Source organism: Echiichthys vipera (assembly GCF_963691815.1).
Source record: "Echiichthys vipera genome assembly, chromosome: 18".
Taxonomy (NCBI): domain Eukaryota; kingdom Metazoa; phylum Chordata; class Actinopteri; order Perciformes; family Trachinidae; genus Echiichthys; species Echiichthys vipera.
This window is the reverse complement of record NC_139843.1, coordinates 24,888,202-24,910,701: the sequence shown is the minus strand read 5'-3', so window position 1 is coordinate 24,910,701 and position 22,500 is coordinate 24,888,202. Positions and strand designations below refer to the sequence as shown.

The following is a 22,500-nucleotide window of genomic DNA, read 5'->3' as shown; positions in this document are numbered from 1 at the left end:
CACCTGTGCACTTGCCGCCGGGTCTGGGCCTGCTGCATGCGACCCGACACCAACCGCCGAGCTTGTGGTAGCAGCAAACATGTCTGTGATATTGGCACATTTTGCTGCGTCCTCTTTTAGTAGTTTTTTTTTTTTTTTTTCCCTGAGCTTTTCTGCTCCCCCCTTCCGTTTTTGTTTTTTTCCGTCCATCTCAAATAAAGCCAACACAGTCCCTCCACCTCTGGTCAGGACAAATGATCAAGAGGGAAAGGAGGGGCGGGCCAACGAGAGCTGAGAGATTTCATTGGACTAGCCCAATGTCCTTCAAGAAAATCAACCAATTTCACGTCTCAGATACCGTTGCGGTCGATTAAAAACTATATACTTTTTCTTTTTTAAATTATGACAGTCCTGGGCCGGCCCAAAGATGTGCATCAGCCCACCGGGCATTGCCCTATGGGCCGATGGCCAGTCCAGCCCTGCTAGGGTCCCATGGAGGTACTGTCAAGTCTTACTCATGATCACGTTCCTGTTTCTTATTGCGGCGGACACTCTGCTAGGCATGACTGGCTCTAATTAGCATTTCCATGTCACAATTGTCTGTCTTGATTGGTCTCCCACAGACAACAACCACAGATAGTGTACTACTAATAAAATTAATAAGAATACTACTACTACTAATTATTATTATTATTTACTATTGTGAACTACAACTGTCAAACTGAGAATAAAATACACATAGGAAGGAATATATTGAAAATAGTAAGGCTTTATTAAATAAAATATAAAAAAAAAACACTTTCCACGGTGTCTCTTGGCTGCTTCAGGGTCATATGATGTTGGAGCTGGTCTAGCTGAGGGTGGCCCAATATGCAGCTTTCTTTGGTGGGTTGCTTGGTACTTATGACCAGTCTCTCCTGCAAAACTAAACACAGTTCAGACACCTCCTGGCTCCTGAAGGGTGGAGGCCATACAATCCACCCAGCGGTGTGTGTGTGTGTGTGTGTGTGTGTGTGTGTGTGTGTGTGTGTGTGTGTGTGTGTGTGTGTGTGTGTGTGTGTGTGTGTGTGTGTGTGTGTGTGTGTGTGCGTGTGATTAACCAGTTAGTTATGTATAATGTCACACTCAGTATTAAAACTATTATCAGACCATGCTACGTGCTGTGCTGGCTGTGCAGCTGAGTGTTATCCTTAAAAATCTTACCCTCTTTCTTCTCTGTCGGCTCTGGGCTTGAACCTTTCAGCTTCTGCTTGGGCCACAAGTTCTGGCTGACTCTATCTGTAGCTGTTCTGGAGTGTCTTATAATAAGTCTTAAATGCTCCTGGAAAAAGAGAGGCAACAGGTTTAAATATAAAAGAACAACACCACAAAAAAACAAAAGAGAAAATGTTTCAGATTAAAGTTACTTACATAAAAAGACTTTTACAGGTCCTAGAGCCAGTGCCACAGTCACAAATAGATGTGATGTATCACATTAGTGTCTCACATGTTGTATCACATTAGTATGGATGTAGTCTTCTTTAACTTAAGAAAGAAAGAAGAAAGAATGCCTTTATTCATCTCGCAAGGGGTAATTACATTTGTTTTACTCAATTATATTATTCACGTTACACACACACACACAGGCCTGAAATACAAACACATGCACAAACAGGACCTATATACATGCAATTAATGGCAAGGCCCATTTGTTCTCACATTACTTGAAATGATCTGCAGACAATGATATACGTCATCACCCCTCTGAGATTAAGTTTTGTCTGACTGTTTTTGAACATTTCATCTGACGAAATCTGCAGGAAACTGAAGCTTGCTTGGGCACGGTACGAATGGACAGTGTGAGTGCGCCCTAAATTTCCTTACTTGTGTCTCTTCTCTGTAAACACACACACACACACACTCCTGATTTGCATTTGTACACTGTAGATTACAGCATGGTCATTTACATGTGTAAACCTTTCCCAGTCCATGGGTGGGGGGAGATCCCATTGTTCATGCATTTCTTGTAAAACCCTGTTATCTCGACCATAGCCTATTTTTGACCACTGCTTTTTGCCTGCTCCTGGATTGTACTGTTGCCTTCTGACTGCCTACCCGTGTACCAAGCTGGACCCATTAAAACTCTGAAACTGATCCGCCTGGTGTCTGAGCCTGCATTTTGAGTCCTTTTTCTAGTTCAGTTCTGATACTTCATCTAGAGGGTTGGTGCTGTGGCCTTGCCTTTGCTCTGCTGCCTGCACCATGTTTATTTATTTATTGAAATAAAGTACTTGATTCAAGGTCTAGTTATGGGGAGCACAAGGCTGAGCATTACCATACTGCCTGGCCAGATTAGTGCTGCTCCATGAGTTCATCCCAGTTGCTTTACCTGCACAGACTCAAACTCAGCTTCTACTCACCATGCTTTTGAAAGTGATTTATACCCAAGCTGAAATTAGTTCTATTTTACAATGATCTTAATTAAATTGAAAATTAAATACAGTTTTATATGTTTTCTTAGTTTTCCTATTCACAGTGCAGAAGCAGGACTGAGTGTGTGCACATATTTTTAGGTCCCTCATAGTCAGGGATGAATTCCTTTTATTGCTATTTTTATACATGCTTATTTGTTTTTTGTTTTGAGGTTGTTTTTGTTTCCCATTTTTATGTCAGATTTCCCTATTTTCTAACCCTGTGGTTGTTGATGTGAAAAGCAAAGGTGAAACATTTTTTGGTGGTCATTGTCTGCCAGATAAACTTTTAAGCTTACTTAGGCTGTTTTTAGGGTGAGAAAAGAATTGAAAGTTCAGCCAAATTCAACATAAAAAAACTAAAAATGTCTGTAAAACATAATGGAACTGTGCATAATGGGACTTCTGACCTGGTCCATCAGTGATGCTGACTGTGGTCAGAGGTGTAACAGGCTTTAAGTCAGATGACAGTGAAGTGCTGCTTTTCAGTCTGCTGCTAAAAAGTAAAATTATTCTTTTATGTCACTTTTGCATTATTTTATAATATAGCAGTTTCGATCTCCAGTGAGCTTGAACGTTGATACATTGTTTTTCATGTATTTTGTATTTTATTTAAGATGAATTAATGAACTATGCTATGTCAGCTGTAAGTCTATTTAAGTTGAGTTTGTTTTCTAAATTGACGGATGATGTCGCTCACTTATAAACCAATGAATCCATGTTGGGCTACTGTAAATGTGGGATTTTAAAATCAGTTACAAAAACACTTGGATGTATTTAGACGGTAACATTTATGGTGTCAGAGGTACACCATGCTGCCCAGCCATGTGTTATAAGAGGCCCATAAATCAGCCTGTTATACCGTAAACCTCTTTTCCTATTTTCTGTACATTCAAACCCATGGTAAAGCTAAAAAAGTAAACCTGTCCCCACAGCAGCTTTTGGAGTGTTTGCCATGTTTTAATGTTATATGGCTAGATCTTAACTTATTTAGGGTATGTCCACACGATCGAAACAACCTTTTTTTTCTCAGTCATTCTTAAAACGTTTTACGTCCACACGGACTCGACTCAAGAAAAGAGCAAACCGGAGAGTTTCTCTCAGAATCTTGAGACTTCCCAAATCCTCCTCCATCCTAAAGAGAAATGTGTCCACTGTTTCTGCCGTTAGTGGAGACTTTTGTGCTGTTTTGGACTCTGATGCACTCTGCAGTTAGTGTCCTCACCGAGCAGAGTTTGCTGCTGTGAGCCCCTTCCCCGTCCCAAAGCACTCACAGGCGCCACTTTCTCACTACATTGAGACTTTTCACACCTTCTTAGAACTTGATTTAGAAAAAGAGACTAGAGAGCAGTTTAGCTCCTTATTCAGAGCATCAGGGAAAAGAGAGAAATCTGTGCTCGGCCTAATTCATTCCCATGCATGTGACTCAGAGTACAGTTCAGTAAACAGTCTCTGGGTTCGTCTCTGTCCTCTCACGCAGCAGAACTGTTGTTGTTATGTGACGCTGCGGGGTTAGAGGTCCGAGGTGGGGCGATGACGGCATCGTTTAACAAAGTATGAGGTTTCACTGTCCAGACGACAACACCATGGGGGGCGTTTTCAAATCTTCCCACTCTGGGACCCGGTTTCAAAAGATCCTGTTTTCAGGCTCCGATAACACCGGCTGCTGTGGATGGTCGACCAAAACGATACTAAAGTTGTGCGGTTACAGGAAAATGCGTCTCTGTGTGGACAGGCCCTTAACCAAATATGACAGCCAAACATTCAACATCAGCATGGTGGCCACTAGCACCAAATCACACTCCACAATAAAAAGCCAATAAAAATGACGCATGGAGCCAAATCAAGACCATTAAAAGCTAGATCAGAATAGCTCCCAGAAGCACCAAATGCATGGATAGACTACTGAGAGAGGGCTTTGAAGGGTAATTACTATAATGGTCTGCATGGTGAGCAGATAAACAAATGTATGGCATAACCCTTAATGGGCTCTCCCTTCACTTCCATTTCCTCCCCCAAGTACAAGCCATTTCCTGTTTTAACTGAGAGGGCTTTTACGTCGACTGAAACCACTCCAGCTCTGCTCTCTTTATTTTTGAGAGTGGGGAGAGGAAAAGCAAGATGATGGGCATCATTAAGATCAGTGGTGTGTGTTGAGCCGTTGTGCTGCTATAGAGTCCACATCAACCACCGTAATGTTTATTAACACTGCATAGCCCTAGTCCCCAACACACACAAACACACACACACACACACAAACCCCACTTTATTACCACGACAGAGCAAACACAGCATTAATAGTAATTGGATATTTTATTAATCTCATTGTCAGGTGAAGAGGAGTTTCTTAATTCAGAGCATTGACTGCTTGACCTTTTAAGTGTTTTTTTTCTTTTAGACTGAGAGAAAAGTGAAGAACAGTGAGAACAGTGAAGGTGGCCATGTTCTAATTATTTCCTCCTCCTTCTTTTCTCTTCATCCCCTGCCCTCCTTCTCCCTTCCTGTCTTACACAGCAATTTGGCAAGATTTTAGACGTGGAGATTATTTTTAACGAGCGAGGCTCCAAGGTAAGTGCACTGTAACCACACATTCACTCTCACACACATATGATTTTCCAGCCAACTGTGATTGTCCCCTGCCCTCCTCTACTCTTGCAGTCCTCCACTCCTCTCACTGTCTTCACAGCTCTTTTTTCCTTCTCTCTAATGGTAATTACAAACTCGAATCAGTGACACTTGCCTGCAGACAGTTTTTTTTCCACACCTGCATGCATTGTGACATACAATGAATCGCTCCCACTTATCTTAACCCTGACAGAAGGATTCACACAGTCTGCAAACACATGCTGTCTTGCTTGTTTAGCTTCTCAAGCCTATAGTGCCAAGCAGTAGGAGTAAATTGTATGCAAATATACCCCACGCTATCTATTTTGGTAATTTATATCATCGGATACAGTGCTAAATTACCACAGTGATTTACCTTCTAGCCATTTTTTTACATTTTCTGCTCTGGATATTTTGTGTGTATGTTAATTAAGTTGAGATTTATACCAAACATACTAGTTCTGATGTAGACGTTAGATGTTACCTAATATACACTTACTCAATATGTAGCTGACACGTTTACAGGGAAAACATTAGTAGCAGTAGTGCCCCGTTTATAGAGGCAGACAAATACTGTGACATGTAGTTACATACTCTAGTATGTATGTTTAGTATAAAACACGGTATATCAGATTACCGATCCTAAATGTATCAGCAATCTATGTCTTTTATTTCTATAACTTTAAACTCACCGGTTTTGTATCCAGAGTGGACTCTAGGATTTCAGTGGCCCTAAACAAGAATTTGTTTGTGGTCCAAATGCAACCAACAAAATACACACTGCTCATAACTGAATGAACACAAACACACAGCAGAAATTATATTTATTAACAAACAATCTTTTACACTATTTAAATTCAATGTATATTCAAAATATAATCAGATCTATTCACCAGTGTCCTATATGTGTAGTTGATAATGAAAACATCTACTATCCTGCCGTCTGGGAAAGGTGGGTGAAAGTCATAATCCATAAGAATTGAGATACCTTGTTTCTAGCGACCTCTGGGGCAGTAACATGTAATTGCAGACAAGCCTTTTATTTCAGAGCCTCCATCTTGTCACGTGCCTAGTCACTATGTGTGTTGACTTATTGCTATTTTTTTCCATTTTACTTTATTGAAACACATTCACCTCTCTACTTCCAGTCCATCCATTATATGTGTTTCCCTCCATACACACACACATGTTCTTATTCGGCTGTTCAGTCTGACGTAACACCCTTTCAAAATACGATTTCCGGGTCCAAAGCAACAAAACAAACAAAACCAATAACAATGGCCAAACATGTGAACAATTACGATCACCTCTTTCTTCAGTTAGTCATCTCTTTCATTAGTAAAATGACAGTTACTTTGTTTTTTAAAAACTCAGATCTGTTTAAACAACGTGGAACATGTCACTGTGGTGGAAATTATATTTTGAAAGAGCGTTAGGTCCCATCTTTACAGCCGGATAACACTTCTGCTCCTTACTACATAACTGACTCAGAATCTGGAAGTTCACAATTTCCGATTACAAGTGAACGCAGCATAACCGATCTGGGCCGACAGAACAATCGCTTACAGCAGCTTCACCAACATGGCGGTGTATTTACATCAAGGGAGGGAATGTCTCCACAGACACAGATATTGGAATACTCGGCAAAAAGGCAACAAGTGCTTTCATCAGTGGGTCAAATGCTTAGTCACCATTGTTTTAACTCACTCTGTGATAGGAACTTAAAAGATAATTTAATAGATGGAAATCTTACCTCTACGGTACAACTTTAATCTGAACCCTCAGTTAAATGTGTTCAAAAACATGACTTGAATGTTGCAAGTGCCTAACAAGCAAAGCTAGACTTAAATTCACAGTTATTTGATGCTTACAATCCTCAGGTTAGCCAACAAGCAGTAAAAAAACATCAAACATCTGTTAAAATGCAAATGTTATTTCTAGCCAGCTTGTCAGCTAACATTTACAGTGGCTCTGTTCAGTTTAATTCATTCACGTTACACTCTAGCTTCACGCTACCGCTGGTAAGTGTGTATCGTGTGTTTTTCCGCGTTGTTCCTCCACAGCTTATTTCTGCCTTGCAAGTTTTTCCAAATTGTAAACTTTCTGTCTTCTTTTACGGTGTAAAATTCCCACACTTAAGACACACTGACTTACTGACCGTGACCATGGACCTGGAATGACGCTGCAGGTCTGCTTCAAAATAAAAGTCAACTCACGTTTGGCCAGTTAAAAGCTTTTAATGTGAACCTGCAGCTGTATGATGTTATGTTTGCATTAGCAGTAACTTGCAGAAGTCCGAATCAGAATCAGAAATACTTTAATAATCCCAGGGGGAAATTGTTTTTGTTTCAATCTCCAGCTATACAAACAACAACAGAAATATGAAACAGTATATATATATATATATATATATATATATATACTGTTTTATATTTCTGTTGTTGTTTTCTGGGGTCCATCCAGGGACCCCTTGGATGGAGACAGGGGTCACAGGTGTTTTCACCCTCCTCAGATCCACTACGAGCTCTTTTGTTTTAGTCACATTGAGCTGCCGATGATTCAGCTCACTCCAAGTTGCCCACAACAGTCCTGCATTCACTTTCATCCCCCTTTCCAATGCAGCCAACTATTGCTGAGTCATCATAAAACTTCTGAAGGTGGGAGGACTCAGTGTCTGAGGTGAAGAGGGTGAAGAGAAATGGAGAGAGGACATTCCCCTGTGGGGCCCCAGTGTTGCTGACCACCCTGTCAGACACACAATTCTGTAGGTGTACATTCTGTGGTCTGCCCATCAGGTAATCAATAATCAAGGACACGATGGGGGCCTCCACCTGCATTGCAGCCATCTTCTCACCCAGTAGAGCTGGACGGATGATGTTGAATGCACTGTAGAAGTCAAAGAACATGACTCTCACAGTGCTCGCAGGCTTGTCCAGATGACTGTAGACTCTGTTCAGTAGATGGTGATGCATTCTTCAACTCCCAGGCCGGGCCTGACCATAGGCCTTAGCTGCTCCAGGCCAGTCATGGTCTTCATGATGTGGGATGTCAGGCCCACCAATCTGTAGTCCTGAGCACAGGCACAGTCTTTGGTACAGGCACGAGGCAGGACGTCTTCCAGAGTACAGGGACACTCTGGAGGTGCAGGCTCAGTACTCCACACAGCTGGGGGGCACAGGCTTTAAGCACCCTGGGAAATACGCCACCGGGGCCTGCAGCTTTGCCAGAGTGGAGTCTTGTCAACTGTCTTCTCACCAGGTCAGGCGTGAAGGACACTGTAGAGATGTCTGTCGGGAGAGGGCTGAGCTCGTCAGGTTGTGGAGGACATGATGTAGAGCAGGGAGGAGGGCTGGAATAGCCAGCCAGCAGCAGAGTCATGTTGGGGATGGGCCGCAGTATCAAACCTATTAAAAAATAGGTTCAGTTCATTGGCCTGGTCCACACAGTCCTCCAACCCTGTGCTACCAGTCTTCTGGAACCCGGTGATGGTCCTCATGCCACTCCACACATCCCTCATGTTGTTTCACTTTGTTCTCCACCTTTCTCCTATATTTGTCTTTAGCCATCTCTGAATGCTTCCTTCTTTTCATTCAGGATGGCCTTAATGTCCTTGGTGATCCAGGGATTATTGTTGGTGTAGCAGGTTACAAAGTGCAGGCCAGTGAGTCACTTCAAAGCAGCCCTGCAGTGTCTCATAAGCCTCCTCAGACCACCTCCTCACTGTCCTTGTGGCCGTAGGCTTCCTCTTCACCAGAGGCACATAGCAGGGTTTGAGGTGAACCAGGTTATGATCTGACCTGCCCAGAGGGGGGAGAGAACGTTAGGATACATCAGGTCCAGAGTCCTCTCCTCTCTGGTAGGACAGCTCACGTACTGTTGGGAGGTGGGCAGAACCATATCCAAGGTGACGTGGTTAAAGTCTCCCTACATCATGATGAGGGCACTGAAGTGTTGAGTCTGGAGTCTGGAGATGGTGGTGTGTATGATGTTGCAGGCAGATGTTGGGTTTGCAGTGGGAGGGATTTAAGGAACAACGATGATGACATGCTGGATCTCTCTAGAATCGTACATTGCCCATAACAACAGAGGGGTGACGCGGCTTAAATCTCCATAAGCCCGTCCCGTCTCCACCCTCCTCTATTGCCCCGACGTTGCTTCCCACCTCTGCGTCCCCAGTGTGTTTTTCTCCAGAGTTCGGGTGAAATATCAGCTGGTCTGGCCGCTATGCCAGCCGGCATTAGGGCGATCAGCTGTTCTCCAGAGTAAACAAAGGAAGTGTGTCCCGGGGGAAGCGCCATTGATAAAAACTAGCAAAAGTAACCTCAATGTAGAGGGCAGAACTTCACAGATGTTAGCGTGAAGAAACAAAATGAACAAATGGAGAATAAAGTTAATCAAGTTTAAAAAAGCAAACTCAAAGGCTTGAGTAGAAACAGGCAGCATGCGACTTTTAGTTTATGTGCACAAATAAACTTAATTGCGCAATAAAGATAGTTTGTTTAATAAGAGGACAAGGCATGAACTGTTCTATCCGTAAATTACTTATGTTGTGATCTGGAGCTATATTGAAATTTGAATTAAATTAAATTAAATTAATTTGTCCTTCAAGGTTGGGCGGGGGGTGCCGTTGGGGGGGCAGGGCGCCTTCCTAATATAATGGTAGGGGAAACACTGCACAATGAGTGGATACCAGACATCCACTACTGGAAAGGTATTTTAAGTACATTATGCAACATCCCATGTCGAAGCGATATGAGCATCACAAACTCCCACAGTCGAAGGCGAGAGTTGGACCACACACACACACACACACACAAATCTAATCTAATCAAATCAAATCGGCTTTATTTCTAGCACATTTCATACATATACAAATGTGCTTTACATTCAAATAAAATAAAACATTGACATCCCCATTGACATCCCAGCTCCTTCAATCGTGTAACACACAGACACACAAAATTAAGTATGGCTGTATGGCTGAGCACTGATAGACCCCCGTAAGGAAACACCATCCTAAGGGGGCCGTCCCCACCGAGAGCCGTCCAAGCCCACGACTACAGGACACGCCGCCACAGAGACTACCCCGACCCAGACAGATATGGACCCATACCACTGCCATAAAGCCCTGGGTCAGGACTCCCCAACTATCCAGCCCCGGACAACCCCCAGGGCGGCACCCCTGCAGACAGGCCAGGCCGAGCTCTTGGAATGGAGGGCCCCCATGAGGCGAACAATGGAGCTGGATACTAAGAGACAATAAATAAAATAGGTACTAAAGGAAATGAAAAACCTCCTAAAAACCACATAAATTAATTTCAATATGAATAAGTGAGAGCAAAGCATTAATAAATAAGTAAATTAATAATAAAACCTTTAAGAGAAAATTAAAAGACAATGAAAAATGACAGCACATGATAAATGAGTAAAAGAGGACAAAGTTAAAAGCTAAATTAAAAAGGTGAATCTTCAGCCTGCGGTTAAAAGCATCTACAGACTCAGTGGCCCTGAGGCCCTCCAGCAGGCTGTTCCACAGGCGAGGGTTGTAATGATAAAATTAGGCTTCACCAAAGGTTTTGATTCTTACATTGGGAACAGATAAAAGACCAGTACCGGAGGACCTCAGGTCAGACAGAAAAGAAGGCCGAAGGCCGTTGGGAAACTTAGGGCGCATTCACACTGTCCTTCCGCACCGCGCCCCGGGCTTTAGGGTACTTGTCCCCCCCTCCCTCTCCCCCCGCTGGCCAGCCTGTTTGTACTCACACTGCCTGGGCCTCGCGAAAATGCTTCTTGCCTGTCCATACGTCATCACGCCGTAACACGTCACACACATTGATTGACGTCATTGCGATGCGTCGCTTTGTTTACAAATCTTTCCATAGACCTCAGAGTTTTTGTGCGTCTTGTCCGACTGTTTTTGAATATTTTCATCCGACCAAATTTGCAGTAAACACTCCACCTCCGCATCACACCAACGTGAACCTTTCGTCGCCATTGTTGTTGTTAAATGTCCGCGCATGGTCAGTCTTTTTTTTTTCTATGTCGAACAGGCGCACATAAAATGACGTGAGAGCCGTAGGCCTCGTGCTCGTACACGTGCTCGTACACGTGCTCGTACACGTGCGCACGCTCGTGCTCGTACATGTGCAAATGCGCTCTACAAAAGCCTACCTCTCTCAAATGGGCTGTGGATGGCCAGCTGGCCGCAGCTATGCGCGGAGCGGTTGCACTCCCACTGGTCAAACGCACTAGGCTCTACCCGAAAAACCTCTTTTGGCCCGGTGCGGAAGGACAGCGTGAGTGCGCCCTTAAAAACTAATAAAAGAACCTTAATAGTGAGCTTAACATATTTTACATGATTTATGTTACTTTATCATCGCTATGATGCTATAAGATTTGGTATTTCACCATCAGTATTTTTGAGGGTTTTTTCCAAATTATATTATAGTCACTGTCAGTCTGTGCGATCTGAGTGTATCCAGATACAGGGCAGAGTAGGTAGACCATTCATAACACAGCCACATCACGATTTACACCCAGCCCGGCCAAAGTAGAGAACACACACTGGAGTACCATTATCTATTACTGATGTGAAACTAGAGGTGTGTGTCTTTAGAAATCATCATCTATCTGTTAGAAAAGCTTCCACCTTGGCCTTAACAGTTGCTCTTATCAGTTGCCACTTGAATAGGGCAATAATGACTGGTGGCCATACTGGAGCTGTGTTGGCCCAAAACAGTTTCTTGTGTTTCTGAATGATTTGTATTGTGGTTGTAGTATTAGACTAGAGCAAATTAAAAACTGTACTGTAGATAAAATAAGATTTGTGTATCTTAGCAACAAAGAATATAAGATATAACATATGATTGATAGATATATGATACAAATGCCAAGCCTCTATGAAGTAACTATTGTAATCACAAACACTTGACTGTCCCCCGAGAAAAAACATAATTGGTTCCTACCTAAATACAACCTATGTTTAAAAAAGAGCTTAAAAGTCCCTAAACCTTCCTAAGTTTTATTGATGCCATTGTGTTCTGACATCTTAGCAATTAACCTGGTGATCATGTTATTATAATAACTGATAGGACCGATTTAACCCAGGTCTGTTTCATGGCAATTTGGGTATTGTGTTCAGATGAACAGTGTCGCAAAAAAACAGAAGAAAACTCATGTGAATAAAGCTGGTGAAAGTTTGTTTCAATCCAACGTCTTTTAAGCGAATAAAAACCTCTGCATAATGACGTCACATGCTATTTTGCATTCATCATCACTGATGCCATCCGAACGACGACAATGCAAAGGTACACATACCTGAAGTGGATGATGATCTTGCTGCGTAACTCCAGAATGCACCTTGTGCCACAAGTGTATGGCGCTGTAGACTAGAGCACCCGGTTAAAGGATACAGGGATTCTGTTAACATAAAGGGCTGGCTATCAATCACACTACAGGCAGTGGTAGATGATGGTTGTACTCAGGGAATCAGGAACATTTGTGATCTACCGGTAGTGTGCATGGTGTGGCAGTCTTCTCACCACTTCTGAAATTTACCTTGTTGGATAGTACACACCTAATCAATCTCAGATTGATTGATTATGCAGTTCATATATTATGTTTCATTCACACATTAATGTATCATCATAACAATCATATTAGCTGCAGAGTTGTTAATTATTGAGCTAATGTGTTATAGCCTATATGTTCTGCTTAGACCCTGTGTAAATATTCTATTTTTAGGTTTGTCCCCAAATTACAAATTATTGCATTTCTAAGATTTTTGCTATCTATAACAGACGTTATCATTCGCTCGGAAATGAGAGCAAAAAAGTATCTTGTCTCCTCGTCTGACCACTTGCATCTATCTTTGTTGATACCCAACATGTCTGCAAAGAAAGTGAAAATATGTGGCATAATGACCTAAAACTTAATCCCAATTCACAATTTATTCCATCAGCGTTTATCACATAAGCCTTTTACCCATTAAGAGAGAATCTGATGAGATTGACCGCACAAACTTTGTGTCGATATTCATGAGATTCAATGAATTTGACTGTTCCCATAAGGCATTTTTAATTCGATATGACTAAATTTGTGGATGGAAACATGGCTAGAGACATAAGTCCAGCATTTTGAATACATTATAATTCACTATGAGCCCTCTCATAATGCACTATAGATGTAGTCTTTGTAGAAATAGTTACCAGTATCTCTTTCAAGATTGTAGTGGCGAATGAGGAAAGAGCAATATGAATTTTTAGAAGGCATTGAAAACTGCCAAAAATTGTGTTGTTTAGTTTGAAGGACTCATTGCAGAACTATTGTTACCCATATAATGTACAAATAATGTACAGGTACATGACAATACGCTATACAAGTAAAAAAACAGAAATCTTTCTTTATAGAACTAATTGTCATTAAATCAACACGTCTTCATATGCCAATGACTCCCAAAGTAACATACCTGTATATGACATACATGATGCTCTGTTTTACTGTAGCCTTATTAATCCTATGACTATGCCCTTTGAGAAAAAGATCATGGATTTGATTTAGGGCGCGCAAACTCTGATATTAGATGGTGAAGGATTAGAACGTGTTGACGATCTGCCAAAGCACAGAGATCGTAGTATCGTCTGTAGGACATATTCTATCCACTGTTGTTCTATGCTCTGCACAGGTTTTTTTTCCTCAGCCAAATCACACTATTGGCTAGTCCGCCTCATGCACCGCCCTAAAGACACGTCGAACAACCAATCATAGTGAACTACAGGCAGTGACGAGGTTTTCTCATTCCCATCCTGTTTGAGTCAGAGAGTAGCGTGAAGAATAAGAAAATGGAACTACCGTGTCCTAACAGCACGTGAGTGTCAGGCAATCGTGTCGCATCAACTGTTTGTCCACACTTATTCACAGAATGTGTAGAACACGTTGTAAAATATGCCCCTGACAGAACAGGTATATGTCCTGTGCACCGGCGGACTACTAATGTGTTTAACAAGGAGGCAGCACCGTCACTTCACAGACGCCGCCTTTTACATTACATTACATTTCATTTAGCTGACGCTTTTGTCCAAAGCGACTTCCAATTGCAAGTGCATTTGACAATCAGGGTACAAACCAGAAGAGCAAGTTTTTAAGTCAGAGCGTTAGCTTCAAATAAGCCGATCTATAGAGTGCTTTTTCTTGTGTTCATAGAGTTCTTTTTCTTGTGTTAAAATGTATTCATCTTCGTAGCTAAGGTGCAGTGGAAAGAGGTGTGTTTTTAGCCTGCGGCGGAAGATGTGGAGATTTTCTGCCTTCTGAATGTCGATGGGGAGCTCGTTCCACCATTTGGATGCCAGGACGGCAAACAGTTGTGACTTAGTGTAGTGACACTGTGTTCCTCTCAGTGAGGGAGCAGCAAACCAATTGGCATGTCCTGGATGTAAGCTGGGACTGATCCGTTAGTAGCATGATAAGCAAGTACTAGTGTCTTGAAGCGGATACGTGCAGCTACAGGAAGCCAGTGAAGGAGCGAAGGAGAGACGCAGTGTGAGAGAACTTAGGTAGCTTGAAGACCAGTTGACCTGCCTTCTGCCCAAACCTGCCACACACACAGTCACACACGATGCGCACACCGGATGGTAAAACAACAAACCTTTTCAATCACCTAAAGAGACAGCATCCTAAACACTCCAGTCCAGTCACACTGCAGCCAGCAGAGGCAACAGGGAGCTTTAGAGAGCTCTTTGTTAAGTGTCCATTGTATTTGGAACACTGATTTAAATCTGTTCAGAAAGGTTCTTTGGCCTAAATGCTCTGTTATATATTTTTACATAGGGACATATACTGTACTTTGATTGCACTGTTCAGTAACTTGCAAAGTAATTAAAAATCAATGTAAAAAATCATGATAAAATCTTGATTGCGATTTTACTGTAAAAAAAAATTATGATATGATATTTTTGCCATATCTTTCACCCCTACTATACAGTATTGTTTTGGGTGAGCACGGTCTGTATTAAACAGTTGCACGACTGTGATATGTTTCTTTGCAAGTTCATGAAGAATTCCTGATTAAGACTGCCGTTTAAGTTTAACAACACTGTGAACAGCCTTCACACAGGCAGTAATTAATGATAGATGACTCCTCTGCCTGCTTTCAGCTCATTGACACAGATACTTGAGGCTTTGCAGTTAAGGCTTTGGAGGCATGTTTTATCACATATGGGCTGTTTGAGTGAGCTGCATCTCCAGGCCCAGTCTGAGACACACACAGGGTCTCATGAGTGAGCTGCATCCTGGGGCTCAGAGAGTCACGGCTGACTGATGCCATGGAGATTGTAATTGTATGGCACTTATCTGCTCCCCCAGAGGGGCCTCTGCACACCAGTAGAGCAACTGCATCCTACAGGAAACACACACACACACACACACGCATACACTGACACACCCAGGGCCGGCTTGAGCATTTTTGGTGTGCTGGGCACATTCTGCTAAGGATGCCCACTGCTCCAACTGTATTCTTACAAATGCACTGCTTACCCTAGGCTGACTCCACTCAGCCATCTGGGATCGATCCATTGCAGAGGGACTTCAGATGGTCGAGCCAGTCAGGACCGCTGGGCGGGGTTTTATAGATGTGACGTAACAGACTGCTGTGATTGAGACAACAATGGCAGCTCGCTTCGAAGAAGCAGACGTCAACATGGATGCTGCTGTTCATCCGTGTTGCCCAATCTAGAGAATCTTTCTTCATTAAAGAACTCCAGAGAACGGCTCTGAAGACTTTTGTTGGTGGAAACCATATTGACCGTTTTTTTTTTGCTTTTCCCTGCGTCGCTTTCATCAGCGTTACAGGTTGGTTTCGATGTGAGTGGTTGAAGTAGCATGTCAATAAAGATGACGGACAAGTGGTTTATCCAATCATATGCAAGGATTTTTGATAAGGCCCAGCCTCCTGAAATCACTTTCCTATGGAGCAATCCCAGATGGATGAGTGAAGCAAGTAGGAACCAAATTCATCTGGCGAGAGTCAGGCTATGCTTACCACAGACTCTTACCTAACTGGAATATCATAACTGTGAATTATGTTCCTTCCCACACTCACAATAATGGAAGACATTGCTACCACCTTCTTCTTCTCTTCTTGGTGGTGGTATAGTAAATTAAGAATGATACCCTGTGAATGTTCTCATTTGTCCAGGTCATCGTTATCCCTAAAGCAATTTCAGTCAAAAGCAACTGGACTTGGTTCGGACCAGTCCCAGCCTGGTCAGATGCGTACATGAACTGATGAAGCCTCTTGGATGAGTGATGAAACGTCTTTCTAGACAAATAACCAAGTCCTGTTCCGTTTGACTGAAATTGCTTTGGGGATAAGAATGATACCAAGACATCTCGCTTTAGAATGCACATCATCATTTATTACTTAAATAGCCACTGCTCAAGACTAACAGTTTTACAAATCATTCATCACATCAATCAATAATGTGTTAATGGCCCTGCACTTCAAATACAAATATTACACACAAATGGAACTTCTATCATGACATGTATCCTATGTTCTGGACTGTCTTTGTTCATTTTTGTAAACTCTGACTCAGACAACTTTATTAATCCTACCAAAGGCAATTGATTTCAGCAGCTTGCATGCTGACATAGTACAAAAATAAAGTACGAACAATAAATATAAATAAAATAGAATGCCAAGAAATACAGTGTCATCAAGGAGGTTGCACATGTTTGAGCAATAAAATGTACATGGTACATGGTGTACAGAAAGTGCTTCCAATTGTCAAATCCGTTGGTGATCAAACATTTATGGGAGAGGAGCTTTCAGCGTAGTTACTAGAAAAGGCTATTGTTTCTCTCATAATATAGATGCTTCTAGTCATTTTCTCCATTTACTAGTTTGATATGAAAGAAGTAGTGGCCAATATTCCATTCTCTCTTTTAGGAAAAGTAAAATCCTCTTTTAACCCACAGGGATGACTGTTGACAAACCCTGCCTTGTGTGACAGGGCTGCCCATCAACAGAGTCAATGATGCCCAAAGGGGCCTTCACATGATCAGCTCTTTGTGCTGGGCTCGATGCAAGGTTGGACGCAAAAACCCAGTAAACCGCTAAATCAAAGTTAGTATTATAACAACTGTTATAATTACGCATTAGGTTTTCTTCCCAGATGATAATATGACTTTAATGTAACGTTAAATAGTTCGGGAAACTCAGACACACAATGGCCCTCATTTATCAATCTTGCGTGAAAACGGGGGCAGATCTGAGCACAGAATTGGTCGTACGACAGGACACACGTGTGATTTATGAAACATTCGTATCTGACCAATCTCAGCGTACGAATGAGTTGGCCTTGATAAATGCGGCGGCTGAATTCGACCGTCATTAACATGTTACGCCCTTAAATATTCCCGGTTCGAATGCCTCGCCCACTGAGGTCAAACATGGAGAGAAGAAACACTGGTATGAAAAGAAACTTTTCCGACACAGAGATCGGCATCCAGACATCCGAGATGGAGCAAAATAAAGATGTGCTTTTTGGCAGTCTTAAGAGTGAAATAAAAGGGGCCCATAAAAACTCTGTATGGAAAAGAATAACGGAGGCAGTCAACCTGAAGCAGCGCTCCACTGTGACCCGTGTTCATGTGTGCACACTGTTGAACCTGCGCTCCTGCTCTGTAGTGTGGTTTGCCAGCGGGGTTATTAGGTATTCCGTTAGAGGATAACCTTTGTCACCTAGAAGAACCATACCAAAATGTTAATCATCTGATACCTTGTTTGATTTAATGCAATTTATCGAGGGTAGCCACTAACCGAGGAGATGACTTTGGCTCTGCAGTGCGCCTACCTGCAGCCGCGCGCCAACACATTCATTCATTCATTTAAAAGCGATAGCTTGGCATCACAAATCACCTTTACATTTATCGAGTGGTAGTTTTGGCGATTGATGAATGCGTAATCATTCATGGATGGTGCCTTCAGACGCGCATGAGTACAATCAATTGCTCCAACCACAAATTTTATTTTTTTAATTCGTTTTAAGAATCCGTTCTGATCTGTTCTTAATATGTGACTGCTTATGCTTAATGACAGCTGAGGTTTGTTCATTATTTTCAGACAGATTTTTCTGTGCTGCACCGCAAATACACAGGCTGAAATTTGCGTCAAACCTGACGTGAGATTTGATCGTAGCTCCCGCTCACGTCCAAATTGATAAATGCCGAAGTTTGCGTGGAAATGGTCGTACGCATGTTTTTCGCCCGTGCGTCCGTTTGATACATGAGGGCCTATAAGTTTTTCCTCCATCTTTCTAGCCGGCCTGATGTCACTGTCTGGTTGCCTAGCAAACATTGACATTACACTCATAGCTTCTATCTCATTGGTTGCGCTTTTGAAAGGTCAGCAAAAACTAGGTCAAAGTTCAACTAATTTGGGCAGAGAGGCAAATCTGAGCGGTGCGTGCCGCTACATTAGGCGCTGCCACCTCCTCCATAGGAAATAAATGGAATGGCTGTGGCAAAGCGTTTTTACTGTGTAGCATGTGTAGGGGCCTTAAGTGTCTTTGAGTATCCATAATCGTGGGATATAATTCCAATTTAGAAAACCAATTAGTATCTGATGTCACCACCATTTGCCTTACACACTACAACACATCTTCTTTGCACAGAGCTGGTTAAGTTGTTGATTATGGCCTGTGGAATGTTGGTCCACTACTCTTCAATGATCCAGTGCATCCTACTACTACTAGGATGTTTTACGCTTCCAAGGATTGTGTAAACGCCCTTGCGACATCGGGCCCTACATTATCATGCAACAAGAGGTGATGGTAGTGTTTCAATGCCACAACAATGTGCCTCAGGAACTCCTCACGGTATCTCTGTGCATTCTAAATTACCTCAATAAAATGCACCTGTGTTTGCTGTTAGTAACATATGCCTGCCTATACCCTTACCCCACAGCCACCATGGGCCACTCTATTCACAATGTTGACATCAGCAAACTGCTCACCCACATGACGGCATACACGCTGTCTACCATCTGCCCGGTACAGTAAAAACTGTGACTTATCCGTGAACACTTCTCCAAAGTGCCTGACACCATCGAAGGTGAGCATTTGCCCACTCAAGTCGGTTACGACGACAAACTGCAGTCAGGTCAAGACCCTGGTGAGGATGAGGAGCATGCAGATGAGCTTCCCTGAGACGGCTTCTGACAGTTGGTGCATCAATACTTTGGTTATGCAAACCAGTTGCATCAGCTGTCCAGGTGGCAGTTCTCAGATGATCTTGCAGGTGAAGATGGTTTATGGCAGAGAAATTAACAATAAATCCACGGGCAACAGCTTTTGTGGACATTCCTGCAGTCAGCATGCCTATTGCAAAACTTGTGACACCTGTGCAATGATCATGTTGTCTAAACAGCATCTTAATTTGCAACACCTGTGAGGTGGATGGATTATCTCATCAAAGGAGAAGTGCTCAGTAATACAGATTTAATTAAATTAGTGAACAAAATTTGAGAGAAAAAGGTCTCAGAACTTTGATTTCATCTCATGAAAACGTGGAGTAAAAACACATTATTGATCATAGAAATCAAGACGTTTGCAAGTGGGATTTGCAATAATAATTACTGAACTCAATTTCCCAATAAACTAGAGGTCCCTTCCCAAATACACACTTTGCTAGCTAACGTTAGTTTTGCTTGTTAAAAATGGCGGCTTCACTGATAATAATAATGGCTTCATTCACCTGCTTGTTTTGCTCGACTGTCGGCCATCACACACACACACACACACACACACACACACACACACACACACACACACACACACAGTCAATGAGGTGGTGATTTAAGTATGATCAGGGCTCTTGTCTGTGTCCTGTGTTCCCAACTTTCCTTACTGTAACTCAAGCTCTATTTGTCATGTATGTCTAACATAGCCTGATGTTTCTCTGGCCTCTGCTTCTAGATCTAGACCTTCTCCTGACCTGCAGCTCTGTCATATGTGCTTTGTGTCTTTTTCCTTCTCTTTTCTTTTCCCCATTTGTTTCATCCTTTCATTTCTGGACTTCCTTACTTTGCTTCGCTTGATTTTCAACCCCACCTCCTGGCCACTGCAGGGCTTTGGGTTTGTAACATTTGAAACGAGTGCGGATGCTGACCGTGCGCGGGAGAAACTAAATGGTACAATCGTAGAGGGACGCAAAATAGAGGTGCCTCCCTTTTCCTGTCTCTCCTTACCTCTTGCCACCCTCTTCTTTTTTTACTCCCCTCCTCCTGCTCCCCCGACTCTCTCTTTCTGTCTCTGCCTGCCTGACGTTTACTGCTATACTCCCTCCCTTCCCTCTCTTCCTCTATCCATATCCTTTCTCCTGCCTGCTGCACCTTGAACGCTGCATGCTGAACCCTGATCCGTAAGTGTGTGTGACAAAGAGAAAGACAAACCAATTCAGTCATGTGCACGAGTGTTGCAGTGTTTTTTGACACAAATGTTGAATTCTACTTTGCTCATCATGATGGATTGTATCATGTGTTTTTGTATCTATATGTGCATGAGATCATAGTGGTTTTAAGTTGCGTTACAATCTCCCCTCTTATAGAATGAACTTCTTCCAAATGGTGATCAGTGATCTGCCAGTGTGCCTTCAAACATTTGTGTTTTCCATTTTAATGTTACTATCCTTTTGCATGGGGGGATCTCCCCCATCTTTCCATCTGTGTGCTCGCTCTTTTTTACCTGTTTTGATTCACCCGGTTTCATCTAATAGAGAACTCTTAAAGTGAAATTCCGGCAGAAAAATTACCCCAGGGTCTTTATCAGCAAATACACTCATCGAATAAGCAATCAAGACAGTTTTTTTCGTGTATGAACTATTAATGGTGAAATCCCGGAGAGTCGCTAACAGCCGGATTAGCTCGGGACAGTACAGTGAAGGCATTCAAACGTCTTTTTCAACCACTAATACTGCTCAAAATATCACCAAACCTTTGCAGTAGCATGAGAAGAGTCCCTACACAGAAAACAAAGCACCAATGGGCTCCTTCCTTTGGGATTGACTTTGGTAATCCACTTGAATGGACTTTACTATGAGAGGAGCTGGTACAGGGGCCAGTAGGTAAGTCTTTAAAACACTCTTTTAATAAACTCCGGGTTCACTAACTACGTTGTTGCTGCTTTGTTTTCTGTGTAGGGACTCTTCTCATGCTACTGCAGAGGTTTGCTGTTATCTTCAGCAGTATTAGTGGTTAAAAAAGACGTTTGAGTGCCTTGACCGTACTGCCCCAAGCCAATCAGTGTTAGCCGCATTCGGCTGTTAGCTACTCTCCTGCATTTCTCTGTTAATAGTTGTTACATGAAAAAAAAATTCTCAGTGGCTTGTTGTTGATGAGTGTATTTGCCAAAAAAGACCCTTGGATGATTTTACGGCAGAATTTCACTTCTAATATTTTCTTTTTACTGTATCACAAGATTTATTTTACCTTGACAGCTATTCACATTCAGTAAACCCACTCGCAGAAACTCTGTCCCTCATAAATTATGTTAATATACTACTACTACTACCTCTACTACTAGTAGTACAATTAATGTTGTCCTGTTAACATTTTTGAAGAAACATAAACACAAGGCTTTGACACCAGATCTATGTACTGTATGTGGTTTGGATTAGACAAAAACGAAAACACTTTGATTTCAGGTCAGAGAGAGATTCTGGTTTTGGTTACATGTTAAGTAAGGTAACAGTTAAAAGTTAAAAAAGTTAACATGTAACATCTGATTCCTCACGTCACTTTTGACTTTTTTCATGTGTAAGCCAGACCACTGTCTTTCTTAACCTTAACCAAGCGCTCGGAGTGCCCATAAAGGACCATTAAAATATATTGATGCTTCTGTCACTATGAGCTGATATATTATTACAGGAGAAAATACTAAATACTGACATAATGACTTTTTTATGGTGGCCTTGAGGATCAAAACATGAAATTTCCCAAACAAAGGCACTGTAATCGATATTCATCCAAATTTCTGCTATGTAAAGATATAGTTTAGAAATGGTGTCCTGAGCAGAGAATGAAGTTCATCTGGTCTTTATTTTGACATCCAGTCCCGCTGCATGCATGTGAGTGCATGTGAGTGCAGGTGAGTGCATGTGAGTGCATGTGAGTGAAGCGAACAGTCAGTCAGAACCATGTACAAACAACCTTTTCTTCAGTATTTCGAGTAGAGCACCTAAAAAAGAAAGCATTTAAAAAAACACAACGTTTCAGAAAACACGACAGCAACATGAAAACACTTTGGCGAGACACAAAGCTGTTAAAATAAAAACATAAAATATATGAAAAGCTTCCCCTTTAGTTCATAAAATCCCTACAGCACCTGAAGGCAGCAGAACCGATATGTTGAGGACTCAGCTGCCTCTGAGAAGTGACGCGCCAGAGTGCAGTACTCTATGCACTGCTGTTCAC

The 22,500-nt window shown here is 42.2% G+C and overlaps 1 protein-coding gene across 1 annotated transcript in view; it reads left to right on the top strand.

Annotated features, from left to right (window-relative positions):
• Positions 1-22,500, top strand: part of rbfox3a (RNA binding fox-1 homolog 3a) — a gene marked incomplete at its 3' end in the record, with an annotated part of 301,849 nt that overhangs the window by 234,524 nt on the left and 44,825 nt on the right. The window contains exons 4-5 of the mRNA XM_083932783.1: positions 4,944-4,997; positions 20,157-20,249. Of these exons, the coding sequence (XP_083788909.1) occupies positions 4,944-4,997; positions 20,157-20,249 (147 nt within the window). The remainder of the gene's footprint in view (positions 1-4,943; positions 4,998-20,156; positions 20,250-22,500) is intronic.